At 47.9% G+C, this 19,340-nt stretch overlaps 1 protein-coding gene across 3 annotated transcripts in view; it reads right to left on the bottom strand.

Moving 5' to 3' along the window:
• LOXL2 (lysyl oxidase like 2) overlaps positions 1-13,789 on the bottom strand; it is a 38,977-nt gene extending 25,188 nt beyond the window's left edge. Inside the window, exons 1-4 of one of the 3 annotated variants that reach the window (XM_065856533.2) lie at positions 13,622-13,787; positions 7,298-7,423; positions 5,731-6,163; positions 3,312-3,487 (exon numbers count right to left, since the gene is read on the bottom strand). In XM_065856533.2, the coding sequence (XP_065712605.1) occupies positions 3,312-3,487; positions 5,731-6,091 (537 nt within the window). In that variant the 5' untranslated portion in view covers positions 6,092-6,163; positions 7,298-7,423; positions 13,622-13,787. Of the gene's footprint in view, positions 1-3,311; positions 3,488-5,730; positions 6,164-7,297; positions 7,424-13,621 lie in introns of all 3 variants that reach the window. The other 2 variants (XM_065856534.2, XM_071799427.1) reach the window with 2 other exon arrangements.
• Positions 13,790-19,340: the final 5,551 nt, after the last annotated feature.

Below are 19,340 nucleotides of genomic sequence, written 5' to 3'. Positions count from 1 at the left end.
GCAACAGCCCCTCCGAGCTGGAGCCCCGTCAAAATGAAGTCAGATATTATCTTTTCCCTCTTGGCTTTCCATGGTAAATCTTGGCAGCCCCAGAGAACTCAGCACTAAAGGGTCTTTAAGACGCTTTTAAATGATGAATTTATGATGATGTAGTTGTCCCTGGCAGTGGGGACACACAGAGCTCCCTGTCCCAGGCAAGGGAAGCCCAAGGGTGATGGGGTAACCAGGATGCACAAGGTATATATTTCCCTGGAATATTTGCAACAAAATCACTGCTCCTACCCCAAAACACGCACTGAGGCCAGCGCTCGCTCCTGTGAATCTCCTGGTCATAAAAACATCTCTTTGCAAACAGATGCATTTGGGAATCGTTGCAGTTGTTACTAATTAGTGTGGGAACGCAAGGCTGGAAGGTGCAATTGAATACATAAACTCTGTGCGTCATCTTAAACCAGGCCTATCTGGAGTAAAGCCTGGCTGTAAAAGCAGCTTTAGGGCAAACTGAAATCTGGAAAGCTCAGTGGGAGTTTTGTACTGGTTTAGGTCCGTGCAATAGCTGAAGCCAATGGGACTGGTGGAGCGACCCGACCACAGCATCACTGCTCAGTAGAAGATTCCAACCCCCGATCTCATTCCAGAGAGAAAAACATCACTAGGGCAAGTTTTGGGCTACAGGCCAAAGGACCCAACAGCTCACAAAACGATGATGTTTCCTCTGGTGAATGCGAGGTATGATGTGCAGAATTCCCAGGCACGTTAGAGAGGGCAAAGACTTTCAGCTCACGTTCACACAAGCCTTTTGACCTCCCTGTTTTGGAGTTTATGACCCTATGAGTAACCCTGCTCATCGTCTCTGACTCAACTATGTCACGCCAGCTGCTAACGAGATAAAGCGAAGATTAAGAAGAGGAGGAAAGTTGAGAGAGGGGGAAAGAGTTTAAACATTTGACAGCTAGATGTGACTGAAAACCCCTTCCACAATGGCATCTTAAAAATGTATAGCACATCACCTTCAGCCTTAATCCTGCTGCAATGAAACCAGCAGAAAAAGATCCCTTTGGTTGCCAGTGATCTTACAGACGTCTAAGAAGAATCAGCTTGGTTTTGCAGAAAGCAACAGTTGTTCCTAAAATCCAGGCAGTGATAGGGAGGGGAGAAGCGCATGGAGACACGGAGCATGCTGCCCAGAAAATGCAACGCTGTTTTCTATCACCAAGACAAAGTCCCAGTCCGACAGCTCTCAGCTTAGTGCAGGTACTTAAAACTAAAGCTATTCTTCTCTTTACTCTGTCCCCGCACCAGTGCTCCCCAGTGACTGCTGTGAATGCCATTACACGTCACATCTGCGGACACTTTGATCCAACCGGGGCTCCCAAGAGCGGCCAGGACACGACTTGTCTCACACCCATTTCTCTGGGGGATCCTGTTGATGACTCACGCTCTTGCTACACAAACTGCTTCAATCTCATGATTCATTTTGCTTATGTGAAGCTTAAGCACCCCCACAGCATCAGCACAAGCCAGCCCTCAATTACCCAGTGTGTTCAACTCATTAGTCAAACTCCAGTGCTTAGCTAATGGAAAAGCAGAGCCCTCCAAAGCTTTCATGATTAATACCTGAAGCATCCCAGAGTGAAGTGACCTCCGTCTAGACTAAAGCATCTTTTCTTCCAGGCTTCTGTTTGGAGGGTTTGCTGTGGCTTCGGGGAACAGGCGTCTGCCAAAGCCATCAGGGATGTTCCATGATCTCGCCTCATTCCCCGACCAACAACGGGGACGTTGATGGGTGCAACCTGGGATCCCTTTCTTCTCCCTCCTTAGCAAGGTCAAGGCGAGAATTTGGGCTCTCGGATCCTACATCTGCACGCTTGCAGAAGGTGCTGAATGCTGCCCGCTCACCCATACAGTGCTTTTCCTAAAGCCTCAGCAGGGCAATAAAAGGTTTGACTGAGCGTATTATCTTCCCTTGTCAAATATTCTGCACAACGTTAACCTCCAATGCAAAAATCCGGTAGAAGAAAACGCTGGGAGAATTTTGCTACATCAGTCAACTGCTGGAATGATTTGGTTTTAGGGTGATAAAGGAGGCTGTACCCACTGTTTCAGACCATGCACAAAGCCAAGATTGAGCCATGGAAACCACACTGTGGTATGTGATACATCCTGGATTCTCTGCTTAAAAATAAGATTTGGCTCTGGCTACTGGATAGGCTCTGTCGATCAGTGTTGACCATGGCCAAGCACTAAATTCACATACTGAAACACCAGAGCATCTGAAACATGGGAGATGTTCGAGTCCCCACAAATACTTTCCAATCTGAAAAGCTGAAGGAAAAACACCACATTTTTTTCTTTTCTTTTGAAAGCTCAGCTCAGCTTCTTTCCAGCCCAGCATTCCCCCGGCTCTTCATCCGACAAGTCCCCTGGAAGGTGACTCAAGCATCTCACTTCTGTCATTTCCCAAGAGCCTCAAGAACCAGAGCCGTCCCCACAGCGACCAGCCCACATTTTCCTCTCTTCAACTCCTTTCATCACGTCCAGTACTAATCCCCCATTCCCGCAAATATTTCCATACAGTTATCACGGTTACTTTGTCACTGCTTAGCCAAACTGTCTAAAAATCTTTGTGCATCCTTCCTTATAAATCCACCCATTTTCAAGCCATGGTTGTAAGCCCTATTCACCTCCAAATCCCAGCCTACCTGCTGACCCGCACTCCAAACCGACCCCAGGACCAAAAAGGAGGCATCAGGGGAAAGGAAACTCAGTCATTTACTACTACGAACAAAGTAACGCAGGTTTAAGGTCTATGAGTACAGCACATATCCTGTTCTCTTCAAATACATTCCTAAAAACACAATAAACCAGTTTTCAGAGTTCTTGCTACATCAATCAACTGCTGGAATAATTTGGTTTTAGGGTGATAAAGGAGGCTGTACCCACTGTTTCAGACCATGCACAAAGCCAAGATTGAGCCATGGAAACCACACTGTGGTATGTGATACATCCTGGATTCTCTGCTTAAAATAAGATTTGGCTCTGGCTACTGGATAGGCTCTGTCGATCAGAACAAATGTATTACGCAGAACGGGCGTAATACATTTTCTCCTTATTTATCCTTACTCTGTTAAAATCCCTTTTGAATTCTTATTACGCACAAAACGCTCCGAACGGCCGAAATTCATGTCTGAAAGTTGTATCTAAAGCACCATCAAGAGTTTGCTCCAACCACAGCACACGGCCGGGATAACCTATAGCACACAGCAGCAGACAGCCCTTGCTCAGCAGCTCAGCGTTTTAAGGGTGTTTACCTCTATTTGGTTAAGCAAGGAGTTGTCAAACTTGAAGCCGGGGATCCTCTTCTCGCTGCAGACCACCCCCACGTCCTCGGTGTGCTTGCAGTCCGTCACCCCCCAGCCGTTGGACGTGCACGCTGCCAAGGTGGTTTCCTTGCCCGTGCAGTGGACGTTGTCCAGCCAAATTTTCCCTAAAGAGCAAAGAAAATTGAACTGAGACTCGCAAAGAGGGTGATAGGGAGTGTACTAAGAGCAAGTAAGGCTGTTGTGTTAAGGGAAGAGATCGTTGCTAAAATAAACTTGAATAAAACAGCTGAGGGACATCAACGATACACCTCGGGTACTTAGGAACTGCAAACAGCTCTGCCCCGCAGTTTTTCATTATTTGTATGGAAATAAAAAATACCACTGAATACTGAAGCGGATTGACCGCTGACCTCCTCTGATGACGGCCACTTCGGAGCACGCAGTGTCACCGGGTCCCCTCGATCTGCCTGATTAGACCCTGCCCTCTAATCATCCTCACCAAATCATCCTCCTCTCTTCAAGGCTTCTCTTTACATCACTCCTCATTTATCAAATCCTCATTAGACGTCTTCTTGGAGACAGCTCAAAGTTTTGATTAAACGCCCTAGCTTTTTAAAAGCAGATTTTTGCAAAAGCTTTACCAAACCGCTGCCGATTAGAACCCCCTGTTATTTGGGTGCGCTTTGAAAACAAATTGCCAGATCCTATTTCCACACTGTAATTACCATTTTCCCTCCAGCAAAAAGCACACACACGAACGTACACATGTACATGCATATATACTTAACAAAAAAATTGGGTCCCTCAGAAATAATTTCTGAGCTGAGCAGACAGAAATCAATAGGTGTCACCTGCAAACTTCAGGTCATGTTTTCCCAAAGCAGCTGAGAGGAAAAGACCCAACGGTGTCGCTGAGATCCATCTTTTCAAAGCGCTGCTTTTCCCTCTGGAAACTCGCTGGGCAGCCACTGCTCCCCTACAATTTGCCCTCTAAACAAGCAATTTTAGGGTACCAAATACTTCACTTATCTGAAGAGTAACGTCCTTTGGATGATCTTCAGAACCTCCAGGAGGTTCTGTAGCTGATTCCCTTGGCTGTCCCAACTCGGTTAGGTTCAGCTGGTTAATCCCCAGCCCTCGCTGTGCTCCCCCAAAGAGGAGCAAAGAGCTCCCGCAAAGCCGGGCCCTACAGTTTGAGGAAGGCACAATCCCCCCTACATTGAGATTTCCCAGCTATTCTGGCATGCAGAGAACACTCACTACCATTAAAATCACCTGGCAATCAGGTTCTGGGTTGTTTTTAAATGTCACGGCCTCTTTCTTGCTTGGAAATCTCCTACCCTACCCCAAGAGCCAAAATCCACAGCTTGGGACAACATTGAAGGCTTCGCGTCTCGGTCAAGTCGCTGTTTGGGTCCACTTGCTCTTTTATGGGTAAGTTTATAGGTGTGAGCACTAATGAGCGGTGCTAAAGAACAGAAACATCCCTGCTGCAGTGGAAATAATCTGTGGGTTACTTCTGTGTTTGCAGAAAAAACTCTCCATAAGTCAACATTTAACTAACAGCATATGAAAAGACGACAATTAAACCCATTGAGCTCCATACTACTACAGAGCTAGTCTCCCTCAAGCATTGTTATTTTAAGAGCTCATCGCTACTGCGAACAAACATTCACCTTTCAAAGCCTTTGTTCAGCACATATTTGGGAATGGGGTGCAACAAGGTGCAAACCGCAATTATTCGCAAGTCTGTCGCGTACAATTTCAAAGAGCGAGAAAGGATGTGCAATTCGGGGCTGTACAATTTGAAGTGGGGGTGGGCAGCTTTTCCCACCAGGAACAGCCCAAGAGAATTATTATATATTAACTATTATATAGTCTTATGTAGGAGATGAAGTGCGCACGCTCCTTTGGGGTTTTATAGCTAGTCTGCACTGCACAATGTGATGCATGTGTTTCTAAAGAGGTTAACAAGGGAAAAGAAAGATTTGTATAGCATCACATAGGTCTGTTTAGAGCCTAAAGAGTTCAGAGGAAGGAGGAAGGAGCGTTTAGATGTTCTGTTTGACTCACTGCAAGGCAATGGAAGCGAGAATAGGGAACATGTTACACTCAGTGCAAGCTGTACTGGTCCTACCCTTACCCAGCGCTGGCTGCTCCCCAGCATCCCTGCCAGAGCTCACACACCACGATCAGCTCCTTCAGCTCTTCATTCCTTAACTTATTCCAGTCCAAACAGGCCAACGCTTCTTATTTAAACTGTTTAATCTAAGGGGAACCTGATTTAAAGAGACACCGCTCCACTGAGAAGCTATTCCTGTTACATTTGTAGGAAATCTCATTCTCCCTTCAATGTGATCGTCAGGTCAAGAATGCTTGGTACAACCCGGCTCTTCCTTTTATTTACCTTCTCCTTTTCCATACTTGGAGCTGGGCAGCCAGGACACGGCCTCCACGTAGCCCAGCTCCCTGCAGACCACGTGCGCGGCGTGGATGGAGAAGTCGTCGTCGCACACCGTGCCCCACTCTCCGCTGTAAAACACCTCCACCCTCCCTTCGTTGTGCTTCCTCTTCTGCCCCGCCAGCCGCAGCTGGATCTTGGGGACGTTGGCTGGTCTCTGGGGGGGCTGGTACACCTGCGGGGGTGGCTCGGGGTAGCCGGGGAGGTAGGGCCAGTGTTCGTATTGGGCAAAGCCCAGCGGGCTCAGGGAGGTGAAGAACAGCGCGATGAGACAGTGGTTATGGGGAAAACGCAGGAATCTCGCCATTTTCAGCGCTCACAGCTCTCCCAGCCAAGTCCTTTGCTGCCGATCAGTGCAGGTTGGTACCGCGTGGCTGTCCTGAAATGAAAAGGAAATACGAGTGAAGCTTGGTAACAACACAGACTTTCTGTTTCTTCTTTCAGTACTTATGGAGGAGACTCCGTACAACGCCGCCTGTAAAAAACAGAGACCGATAAATTGTTTCTTGTGGGGTAAAACAACAAAAAACACCCCCAAAATCCCATGATAAGCATTCCAAACTTTATCCCAACTTGCTAAATAGTTTTAGCTGGAAAACGTTTTTTCCAGGGTCAAATTCTACAGGTCGCAAGTGCGAGCCATTGATTTTCCTATTTCTCTGTAAATCCAGTAGTTCAGCAGCTCTAGGAAGCTACGACAAACCCTGGTTTAAACCCAGGTCGGAACTAAACGCCTTTTTCCCCATATCTCCTTAAATAAAGAAACCAAAATGAGCACTTAAGCAGTGGCAAACCAGAAGGGTAATGAAACATATTACAGTACGGTGTTTATATTGAAGCTTGTTTTCCCAATACGACCATAGAAGAATTATTTCTATTACTGCACGTCCGGTTGCATCTATAGAGAACCAACATATGTTACTGTACACTTGGCCAACCTCATTTGTCCAATGCAGGAGTTAACGGTCTTCAGTTCGGGGTTGCTAAGTCTGGATAGCAACTGACTCATTATCTAAGTCCTACATCCTCAAACGAGCTCGTCATTTAAGCCATGAACCAGCAGCTTTTTGTCTTGCGAAAGGAATTTCACCCGGATGCTGTGCGGAGTTTAAATTCTGGCCCTTTTCTGCGCCGCTTCCCGCAGTCCCCAGCACATGGGGCGGCCAAGCAGCACACGTGGGGGTGGATGGTTGAATAGTTTCCAAATGAAGCAACGCCAGAGTATAGTGGGAAAAAACTCCCCAGCTCTTTAAAGCTCCGTTATTTCCTGGCAACCACCAAAGGGTAGGGAGAAGGGGAAAGACTTGGCTCCAAAAACGGATGTCTAGAAGCAAAAATCCTCCTGTATTTTTGCTAGGTCTTAGCTATCCCTAAGAAAACGATCAGAAAATCAGATATACATACGGAGACGCAGCAAAACACATTAACCAGCCTTCTGAGATGCCACAGAAACCCCAGGCAAGCAGCCTGAATTTCCAGAGACATCGGTTTAAAGCTCGGTTCTGACACTGACCTGCCGTGGGACCTCGGGCAGGTCACGTCCAGGGCCGTGCCTCAGTTTCCCCTTGTGTTAAACAGGGCTGGTGATCCCACGCTTCCTACCGAGGTGCTTCGAGACCTGGGGACGAAAGGCATTTGCCTAAGGAATAGACAAATGATATAGAAAACATGTGGGTTACGAGTCAAGCACTGGACATCAGGGGAGGGAACAAGAACAGCAAGTGGAGACTTTACAACAGGTCTAACTAAACCTTGGGGGTGGAAGGAGGAATATACAGCAAAAAATTCTTAGAAAGCAAACATTTGTTTTCCAGGAGCCAGGTACTTTCACCTTGGTTTCGCGAGGTTGAGATTTATATATTTGCACCAGGCACTCAGGGAAATACTGCTACGGAAATGAGGTATTTTTCACCTTTTTGCAGGTCAGGAGGTGAGGCTGAGAGAGAGAGGAATAAAACCAAGTCCTACCCCACGTCAGAGAGAGGATTTCCCAAGGATACGGGATACACGCGTTCTGTGCAAATACAAGGCTCCCTGGTCAAGGCACATTAGTACTAGGCAGACGTGCCCGACTTCAGTACCTACCAGCGCGGATTTCAAAAGAAACCTCTTACAATGTTTCCTCGTGGATACAAGATGCTTTTTCAGCCCAGAGGATAAACACATGGGCAGAGCAATTGCCGTGAACAGCATACAAAAATTCGAGTGACCCCCTTAGACGACAGAGAAGAATAACATATGCTAGTTATAAGTAAGAACGCCAAAGCGGGGATGTCTAAGCTCAAGCCTAGCAGACCCGCAAGCCTCGTGCTACTTTGCAAAAATCTGGTTTTCAGTTTTAATCTGCTTTAAACATCTGTTTTGACCTACTTCGCTTCACTTCACGTGGCTGTTGTTTCTTGCTACTGCATACATTGCATTTTAAAAGCCTCGGCAAACGCTCATCAGAAACCAAGTGGGACTGAAACAATCTCTCCCCAAAAATTAAGGTGAGGGGTAGAAGGGCCCTGGCTTAGCTGCAAGTTCTTTCTAAATAAGTCATTATATCTGTCCCACATACACCAGAATGTTGTGCTGGTTCTATATTGCTGGATTCTGAAACATCTGGATGTTCTTGCTGTGTATCAGGGTATTCGAGAAGGCAAAGGCAGATAATGTGTGGTGAATGGCCCCACGGTCAAGTCCTGAAGGACCTTTAGCTCTCAAGACATCAGAAGGCACGTTGGTTTAATTAACAGAATGCACCAAATCCCCCTCTAAATTACAGCTTTATCATACTCCACAGAGCCCAACAGTAAACTAAATAAGAATATGTTAGTGGAGAAAAGGCTGGACAAACAGTGTGTAACCAGCGGGTCAGCACGTGTTCCCTGGTTCCAAGGCAAACAGTGACCAGGTTAATAGGGGCTGTCGTGATTGGAGGCCAAGGAACAGCTAAAAACTGCACAAATCCAAATTCCAGGACCGCTCTCTATTCAAACCAAAGCTCTCGAGTCATTTCGCTGAAGGATTTCAGCCAAAAGACACAATGATGTGGGGAAAGCATTCAGAGGCAGGATGTAATAGTTCCCAGCTGAGAGCGGTGCTCCCTTCAGTGTTAATTAACAAAGCAGACAGAGCACTGCAAGATGTCAGAGCCTTTTAAAGAAGTCACAGCACTGGGAGATCCCGTGGTCCACGAGCAGCTGGAGGGTGACAACGGACTTCAGGTCACTTTAATTGATACCAAGATTAGTCAGGGAGACGCTAATTTAAGATTATGGTAAATGTAGGAGGTGTAATTGTCACTCCCGGCAAAGCCTCGTGAAGCCAGACACCCCAAGAACCTCAAAACTCCAAAAGGTGACTGCAAGTGGGTTTTTGTTCCCCATTTAACAATAGAAGCAGGGTGAGGGAGGACAAGGTTGCCCCAGAGCTCCCCACTCCACAGAGGCAAGTTTGGCCAGCAAAAAGGAACTTTAACAAGCCCGTAGGAACCCCATCCCAAATCCTCAGTAAGGCAAATCAAACAGGACACACATTTTGTGCTCAGGACATGCATCGTGTCTCATCTTTGTCACAGAATCCCAGGATGTGAGGGGTTGAAGGGCCCTGGAAAGCTCATCCAGTGCAATCCCCCATGGAGCAGGAACACCCAGCTGAGGTTCCACAGGAAGGTGTCCAGGCGGGTTTGAATGTCTGCAGAGAAGGAGACTCCACAACCTCCCTGGGCAGCCTGGGCCAGGCTCTGACACCCTCACCAGGAACAAGTTTCTTCTCAAATTTAAGTGGAACCTCCTGTGTTCCAGTTTGCACCCATTGCCCCTTGTCCTGTCACTGGGTGTCACCCAGAAGAGCCTGGCTCCATCCTCCTGACACTGCCCCTTTCCATATTGATCCCCATGAATGAGTCCCCCCTCAGTCTCCTCTTCTCCAGCTCCAGAGCCCCAGCTCCCTCAGCCTTTCCTCACACGGGAGATGCTCCACTCCCTTCAGCATCTTGGTGGCTGCGCTGGACTCTCTGCAGCAGTTCCCTGTCCTTCTGGAACTGAGGGGCCACAACTGGACACAATGTTCCAGGTGTGGTCTCCCCAGGGCAGAGCAGAGGGGCAGGAGAACCTCTCTGACCTACTGACCACCCCCTTCTAACCCACCCCAGGTACCATTGGCCTTCCTGGCCACAAGGGCCCATGTTGGGCTGGTCCAATGAACCATCCAGAAATCTCCCTCCTAGTCCAGTTCCACCTGTGGAAGCAAATCCCAGATGAATTCCCCGTGAGATCAGAGCGGCCACAATCCTCCGTGCTTTGGGAGACAACACCGCAGTGTGTACCAGCAACCACAGCTCCCTTTTCCCCCAGGTCGTGTTACCGGCTGCTCCAAAATAGCCCCACATTCAAACACCGAGAGGAGACAAAGCTTGCACAGTGTTTGCGTCACCCCAGAAAGAAAACCTCCCCTACCCACAGGTCTTGTTTATTGAGGTGCTGAAGAGAAACTATTCAGACTAAGTCACGATGTCAGGAAAAGCAGAAGCCAGTGGAATTTGAACACGGGCAGGTTTTAGTGTTTCCACAACCCAGGTTCAGTGGGGAAACTTCAGGAGCCCAGCAACAGACTCATTAAGAGCATTTAAGCAGGGACAGTATCAGGGAGCAGCCAACTGCACACACACGCCTGTGGCAGCATCATTAGAAGCCACAATAACTAAATTTAATAAGGAAAATGTTGCAGTAAACCTCTGCTCCTGTGAGCGAGAGTTGGACGCATTCTTTTCCCCTCAAATAAAGCTGCACATGAACTCCCAAGGAATAAATCCAGGCTTAGATCTGCAGCACGTTTAGTTTGGGCTGGCTATTCCCCTTATTGTGGGGCTCATTCCTCCTCTCACACCCTCTCTTTTACAGCCTCCAGATTTATTAATGACATAATGCTAAAAGTATATATTTTGGTCTCCCCATTCAAAAGCATCCAAGACAGAACATTAAAAGCCTATTGAATGAAATCAGCGGAGAAGCCAGGAAAACACTCCAGGTCTCCTGGCTCTGCGTCCTGCACTTTGGGCTGTAAGATGATTCTCCATCGCCACATTAACATGTAATTTAAAGCTTGAAGGCTTGCTCCTGCTGGCTGCTGACTCAGCCCTTTCCAGGGCTCTGGTCTTAAGTCTTGAAGGGGGCAGATGGACACAGGTTTATGGGGAAATGTGCACCAGTTCCATTTCAAAGTTATCGTGAGCTTTTACTTCTTCAGAGCCTTCACCAGGTAAAATTAACAGGCTATTCGCCTTCCCAAATCAACAGCAAGGACCCCCTTTCTGAAAGTCACCACGTCACCTCAGACCAAACCAGAACCACCAGCTCACTCAAGACAGAAATAACGTGAGTTAATTATTGCTAAAGAACCTTCCGGCCTCTGCTTCCCATTCAAAGGTACCCACATACGCGCCCTCTTTAGTTCCTCTCAAAATCTTACTGAATACGTCCTACCTGGAACAGAAAACAGTTTGGAGTGTTTGCCAGCTGATGGGGATAAACTATAATAGACAGCACTTAGAATAGACAGCAAAAAAAAGACATATATGGCCCAGGAATGTATGTTGAAGTTGTTGCTGTTGAAACGAAACACAAGAAGAGAAGCTCTGACAGACACACATACACAAGTTAGGACAGAAGGAAAGAAAAGGCACTTGACTTGTGTTTCAAAAGACAGCTGCAAGTCTACCAACAGAAAAATCAGTGTTTGTGGGAGTTGCCTAACCAGAGTCCTTCTTAGATCTATTTCTTTAACTGAAGTAATTCACATTTTCGTCCAGTTTTAGCTCCCTGATGCATTCAGAAGGCAAAAATAACTTGCCTGGGGATCAGATGGACATGCTCAGCACCTTCCCTCCAAGTCACAGCTGCAATTCAAACACACTTCATTTTGGGAAGCTCTTTATTTTCCTTGTCCTTCCCCTTGGTGTCAGAGGACGAAGACGAATGGAGATGTGAACCGTGACATCTCTCAGGCTCCTGGCCAGCACCAGCTGGCTGCTCCACAGACCTTGGGCCATACTCTTAATAGGAAACAGAACTTATTCCCAAATAAACTTCATAGTAAACACATATCTGGACACACGTGCTCCCAGAGGATCACCTTGCAAACCAACGGCTGGATCTGCTGCATCGTTCCATCCCCTGGAGGTGTCCCAAGATGGGACATCGCTGGGTTTTTAAACAGCACCAAGGATGCCGTGGAACGGTTCAGGAGGAGAAAGAATACAAGGTTAAGATAAATAAGGAAGAAACAGAAAAAAGCAGATGGGAAGTTAGTAGTAAAGACAATGAACTTAGGAGTCAAGATATTGAAAATAAACCCAGAAAACTACTAGGCATGCATTTTGGGTCTTCGCTTACCTTGCAAAGGATGGTGTGTTCAGCAAAATGCACAGTTTCCCTATTAAATCACTGCACTGAAGAACAAGGCTTTGTCCTCTACTGCATCATCAAGACTCCCTCCAACCTTGGTGGCTTTTCCAAGCTGCTAAAGCTTTCTTAAGCATTTATGTAAAGGCCTCATCCCAGCACCACACTGGGCTTGACTGGAGAGCAAAGAGCCATCTTGAGCCCCATCACCCCAACCGAAACATCCAGCTTCATATTAGTGACTCATTCTGGTTCCTCCCTCCGTGTTCTGCTATTACAGTAGTTCATGCTAACATTTTATGTTTCCTAACTGCTCTCTAGCTCCCAACTGAGGAAATTCCACCACTCCGGGTAGTTCAATACAGACGAAACAGAACTGGCAAGCAGGAACCCTGAAGCAATTTTCAGCCCCTATTCAGTACAAATGTGAAAGCACTGCTACGTCATCTTCATGAGTTTATTATAGAGATGCTAAATAGTTTTCCTACTATGCTCTCAGACAGCTAAACCAGCATCTTCCTCTATAGTTTTCTCAACTACTTTGGTGTATAAACACCTTGGTGTTTATACCCACGCACAGTAACATCTGTTTAAATGAACAACAAAAAATGAATGTAAAAGAAGGCAAAGCTATCTGTGTGCATGCTGGAGAATCACAACTCCACCTGGATTAGGTTTGTTGCAGAGACAAACACCCATATTTCTACGCTGCGACTGTTCAGGTGGATATTACTGCATAACCTGGAGTCATCTTCAAAATTACTGCACAATAAAACAGCCTCAAGCAAGCTGCTGGGAGGCTGAGGGCTCCTTTGCAAGGGGCTGTGAAGCCCAAGCCATGACAGCAGGAAAGTTTCTCAAGTAGAGATAGAATTGTCTTGCACTTTCTGCCAATGGGAAACATCTGCACTGGAGCCTTTTCCCCTGCAAGAGCACAGTTATTCGGAGAGGAGGATTTAAACTGCTCCTGAAGTTTAGCTGGTAACATTTACACAATGCTGATGGCATGTGCTCTAGCTTTCTGCTCTAAATCAAGCATATTTTAATAATATTACGGAATATGCATTGCCCGAACTTGTAGACAGTTTGCAACATGTCTTTTTTATTTCATCTGTCCATGCCTGTGAGCAACAAGGGGAGAAAAGCTGTAGCTTGGTCACAACATCTTTGCAAAGTGACACTGGGTATCTGTGTCATCCCACCCCACCAAATCAAGCCTCAGAGGGCAGGAATCAAAAAACACCTCCCTTCTTCCCAGCCCTTTACATCTAAACTTCATCCTTTCTAACAAACCCATGGGCGAGAAAGAAAAGACATTCAGAGAGCAAAGGGAAGGAGGGGAATCAAACTTCCAGCCCCGAAGCAAGAGAGGGTTAGAGATGTTTAAACTGATTAACGAGCTCCTTCACCTCTAGCGATAATTGCGCTGCTCTGGGCAGGATGGCGCTTACCTCGGAGCCCGTGGTGGGTTGTGCTGGGGTGACCTCGCTCTTGTCCCGCTTGGTGAAGTGGTCCCCTCCGCGCTGGAAAATGTCCTGCAGGCAGAGAAATTCGCTGCGAGAAGCTGCTGCTTCCTGGCAAATTTCACTAGAATTCGCCAAGCAAACCCCTCCCAAGACCCAGCCCCTTCAGCCTCGGCTCATAGCGGTGATATCATGGGCTTGTCTTGTAATCCGAGCAGAAGGACTGCAAAAAAAGAGGAGGAATGGGGGGGAAACGCAGCCAGAGCTGCAAGGAAGGAGGCGCATTAGGTACACGAATGCTTTCTTGGGACGTTCCTAGAGAACAAATCTCGCCAATCACACCAGTACCAGGGTTAAATAAATAATACAGTGTGATCACAGGGGGTTTTAAGCACCCCAATTTGATGCAGAGCATCACAGTGCCAAGCACCCCACAAATACAGAGGAGCGCAGAGTTGTACAGCACAGCATCTTCAAACCCACACCCCGGGGAGTCCCCATCGTCAAACCCGCACCCCTGCCTGCAATTTGGGGAGTCCCCACTGTCAAACCCGCACCCCTGCCTGCACTTTGGGGAGTCCCCGTTGTCAAACCCGCACCCCTGCCTGCACTTTGGGGAGTCCCCATTGTCAAACCCGCACCCCTGCCTGCACTTTGGGGAGTCCCCATCGTCAAACCCGCACCCCTGCCTGCACTTTGGGAAGCTCCCATCGTCAAACCCGCACCCCTGCCCGCACTTTGGGAAGCTCCCATCGTCAAACCCGCACCCCTGCCCGCACTTTGGGAAGCTCCCATCGTCAAACCCGCACCCCTGCCTGCAATTTGGGGAGTCCCCATTGTCAAGCCCGTACCCCTGCCTGCAATTTGGGGAGTCCCCATTGTCAAACCCGTACCCCTGCCTGCAATTTGGGGAGTCCCCATTGTCAAACCCGTACCCCTGCCCGCAGTTTGGGGAGTCCCCATCTTCAAACCCGCACTTTGGGGAGTCCCCATCTTCAAACCCGCACCCCCGCCCACACTTTGGGGAGTCTGCAGCTCTCCCCGCTATTCAGGAATCACCCACCTTAACCCTTTGCCATCCAGCAACTGCTTTTCCAGCTGCTCGATGTTCTTAAAGCTCATAGCGACAGCAGCTCAAACCAAGGCACACACCTAAAACCATTGAGATCTGCAGCAAGTTACTCCTTGATGTCCCAAAGATTAACCAGATACTAAAAATCTTCATTAAAAAATGAAAAGATCAATCAAGAATCCCAATCTCTGCTGTGTCAGGGAATTCGGAGCATCTGTGGTGTGAACAGGACCAGTGAAATAGGAACACTGGTCTGAGCTGGTTGAAATGGTTCTTCCATCAACAAGAGGTTGCTAAATCAATTAGACATTATTCTGAGGCAACTATAAACTTCTGCTGTTCTTTCAATTGGGGGTGTTTGTATCTTAAAACTATCCTTTTCTTTTCATTTAGGCTTTTGGTGCACCTTAACTATTCTATACACTTCCATTTTCTGTTCCTGTGAAAATACCAAGAAAACGGTGGCTTTCAAATCTCTGTTACAGAAAAGACCTTGAAACTTTGTCTTCTGACCCCGTTTGAGACAGCAACACGTTCTTTGGGAAATGCTTACGCTGCAGAAGAGAAATGTGTTTTCTCATCACCTTTGACCTTGGGTTTTTAAATCTATGTTCAATGGGTTTTCAAACAAGCCTGGAGAAAGAACAGCAGGTATTCCCAAGGGCTGATTTTGGAAGGAGTATCCCCATTTATTTCAGTATATTCATATTTGTAAAGGACTCTCTAGCAAGCCCTTTCATAGCACGGGACCACTGCATCCTCTTCCAGGTTAGTTCCTATTATTGGAACAGGACACTGTGCTGAACTGGGCGCCAATAGAAAAGGAATCCACAACACGTTGGCAACAGCCAGGGAGCTCGTTTGGAAGCGTAATGCAGCCCTGAATAATTCAAGGAATGTCATAACTCTTCACTGAATGAACTGACAATACCAGAGAAGCTCAGCCTTGCGAGAGACCATAAGGTGTTCGGCACAAAGTCTCTCTTGATTTACATTTAACAGACTCTACACAAAGTGGTCTGGTCAAGAATGGAGGGTTCAGCTCAACACAATGGGCCTGGTACTTACTGGTTTTGGAGGTGATACCTACCCAGAGGAGACTGCACCATCTCATAACGCTGTTAGGGACATGACAGCCACATTGCCATGAGTTGGAAAAGCCTGCAGGCAGCTCCCCAGGGTCAATTGTGTTCTTAAAAAACAGGAAAAAGAAATATAAGAAAGAGGACAGTTGTTTCTTGGTGTGATACAGAGCACATCAAGATGTCAGGACTTAAACCCAGGATGCTACGGAATCACAGCTTGGCTTTTCTCCCTAGAGAAACCAGCATCAGTGGGTTTTACCCACCGCAGCGCCCTAATTCTCCTGTCCCCACTCACAGAAGAGGCGAAAGGCTGCAGATTGCAATTAGCACGGCGGCAATCAGCAGGACACCACCCCGGCCGGACTCGTTCAGTCTCAGGACATCACTGGGAAAACGTGTGGCAGCAGAAGCTCCGCAGAGTGATTTCGGACTGGCAGGAACCCGGAGGCGGTTTGGCCAGGAGGAATGCGCGAGCGTCTGCTGATCGGGGCATGGAGAAACATGACAGCCTGCCCAAGGAATGTTTGCCGAATGCCCGGGTCGGTTAAGGATACGAGCAGCAAATGCCATGCAGGCTTCCAGCTGATGGAAGGGTTTGCCGGTTGCATAAAGCGAAGCATTCAGCAGGAATTCAAAGCTCTTCGAGGTAATGCGCTGCATTCAGGGAGTTTGCTGCCCCCTTCATATTGCAGCTGGTTAAGACCAAAAGAGAAAAATTAGGAAACCACTCAAAATCATGTCCTGTAGGGAAAAAAAACACTGCTTGAACTGGATTTCCATCATCTGGTCATGCAGACCGGCAATGAGGGAAACCACTTGCCAAGCCCACCAGCCACCCTGTCACCTCTCAGCCTGTTTAATTGTGGCCTCATTGCTCTTCGGGCTCTGTGGAGTTCGCTGCTGTTCTCCAGAAGGGAGATGCCACCCCGCATCCCATCCTCTCCCTACAAAGGGCCAAAGATGCACCCTTGTGGCAGCAGCACCATCGCTAACGGCGGGCACCGCTTTGCTGCATTCAGCAGCTTCACAAATAATGGATATTTTAATGCAAAACACTCGCACAAGTACCAGCTCGGATGAATTGGTCTATTGGCTACGAATGCGGCGACTATTCCACGTCCACATCCTTTACCTGCATCTTTCCTTCTGCATCTGCCTGGAGGACACACCTTGCCACGCAGACAAGCGGTCACGGGCTATGCTCCCAAATATTAGGTACGCACCATTAGGTTCTATAATCTTTCGCCTCCAATTTTCAGTTCTTCTGAAAAGGGAAGGCTCATTGCCTCCCCAACCTCGTGTTTTCACTCTGTAGACTCACTGGAGCCGCAGGTCAACTTGCCCTTTCCAATTCACGCAGCAGATACACTCAGCTCCGTAAAGGTTGCTCCACGCACAGATGATGGAGGCGACACCTCAAGAACTGCAGGACCTGCCTGCCCTGTCAGAGTGTGGCAATTTTCACACCAATTGGCCCTGGTGGAAAGTTCCCACAATGTGTAATTGCAGAGCTCAATCCCTGCTTTTCAGCTCGCAGGCCGGTGAAAAACACCAATTACGGAGAAGTATATCCAGGCATCCCCCAGTTTTATGACGGGTTTAATCCCTACTGAAATTTCTACATCAGGAGCTTGGTAGTGACTGAACTGACCTTCCAGACTCCCAGCTCCTGCTATTTGGTTCTTACTGACAATTTGCTGCCAAAAGGATGGTCAGCTTGCATTGCTCCTGTTGAGGGAGGGACCCTCGCATCATAAAGCTTTTGCAGCCTACAAAACTGGAGAAATGAGATTCATATTCTATAAGAAGTAACTTGAGTCCTTTGAGATCAATCTCTGCACGTGCTCCAGTCCAACGGTCAACGCAGTGCAGATGACGACCACATCACGATCACTTTCTCCATCACCCACCTGATTTTCACATCAGGTAGCAGAAGGCACAGAGCCGACCTCCGTGCTCCACAAAAACATTGGGAAACGAGATCTCCACCGTTAACAAACAACCCGTCCGAACAGGAGCACAAATCAGCTTCACCAGACCTGCGTCTTCCAGCTCTGAGTTTGACGCATCGTTTAGAGATTAATGCACCTTCAGCACCCATTAACTACACCCATCTCTGAGCAAACAAAAGGTTCGTACACCAAGGTGGGTGAAAGCCCGAAGCCCTGTGAATACTCACAGCAGATACGTTGCTGTAGCAGACCCGGGGGCTCAGAGGTGACGTCTGTTCTTGTGCACAACAGCAGCCGTTCCTTCTCAGCCCCTGAACAGCGGATCAGCGCATCCCCAGAGATGCACATTCTTGTATTTCTTTCCCTCACCTTTCAAGAAACTTAGTACTGAAATCTCCCAACAGGAACGTGAGCTCCTGGTTTTCCTAGGCCAAGGAAGACTTGAGCACAAGGCTCTTGGCAAGCACTTTTCATTCTCTATCTCTAAGAGCGATTACTCAGAGATCTGAGCTGTCTCTGAGCACCCATCAGCTGTTGAAAGGCAACTTCCCCCAAGCAACCTCCTGACAAAACGCAGGCGGCTGCAATATCTGAGCAGGACACACCAGCATCCTTCCCCATACCCACAGCTTCCCTCTTGCAACTCAGCCGTCCCCAAGATGAGCACAGAGGGCTATAAACAGAGCTTTGCCCCTAGAAAAGACAAAAAGAGATGTCTAGAAAAAGAGTTCGAGAAATCCAGCTGCAGCAACTCAAGACGGTGGCAGCACTGTGGGACCTCATCCATGACACACACACACTAAAAGTTCAGGAAGAAGAGCTGTATTTTGTCTTCTTACCCCAAAGGGATGGCAGAGGTGCTGAGGTTTCCCATCCCTTCCCACTAGATGGCAAGAGTCCCCCTCCTAACAGCACAGACACTGAGGTTGGGGATGAGGAGCCCAAAAAGGGACTCGTAGGTCTGAAGAACAGCGAGCACATAGAACCGGCCCGGCACATAGAACCGGCCCAGCACATAGAACCGGCCTCTCCTCCAGTCTATCAGGACTTATTTTGCTATGACTAAGGAAGATGCATTCAGGAGAAAGGCAGAAGAAGGGAGGAAATGAACAGAATAAGGCATTTGGTTGTGAAAAGGGGGAGGAAGCTCAAGAACGCAATGTACTGGTCTCCGTTACTCCCAGGCAAACGCAACAAATCCCTCCTCAACCTTAAAAGGCATTATGGAAACATCTGGTTGAATGTCTTCTGGGCTGATTCACCATGACAGGCCACAGGACATGTCCTAACAAGGACAATCCCTGCTGGTGGTTCTGCTCTTAGGCAGGAGCTTGAACAATGAACTCAAGGACAGAGACTCCACTTGCTGAATTTGCTCGGAGAGGGCAGGACATGGGATGCAGAAGGGAATGCGGTGGATGCATTACACACCCTTGCGTCTGATCCCACTGTTTTATTAACACCCTTAGCTCCTGTGTGATCAGGAAGGGGCTGAGGAGCAGGTGAAGCCCCAAGAGTTACCCGAGATGACCGGCTGCCAAAATTGGGCCACGTCAAGCTGGAGAGGCCAGGGAATGGCTAAAAAACCTGGCACTGTT

The sequence above is a fragment of the Patagioenas fasciata genome, chromosome 26, assembly GCF_037038585.1.
Source record: "Patagioenas fasciata isolate bPatFas1 chromosome 26, bPatFas1.hap1, whole genome shotgun sequence".
In the NCBI taxonomy this organism is placed as follows: Eukaryota; Metazoa; Chordata; class Aves; order Columbiformes; family Columbidae; genus Patagioenas; species Patagioenas fasciata.
Note: the sequence above shows the minus strand (reverse complement) of the source record. Positions and strands in the feature narration are given on the sequence as shown.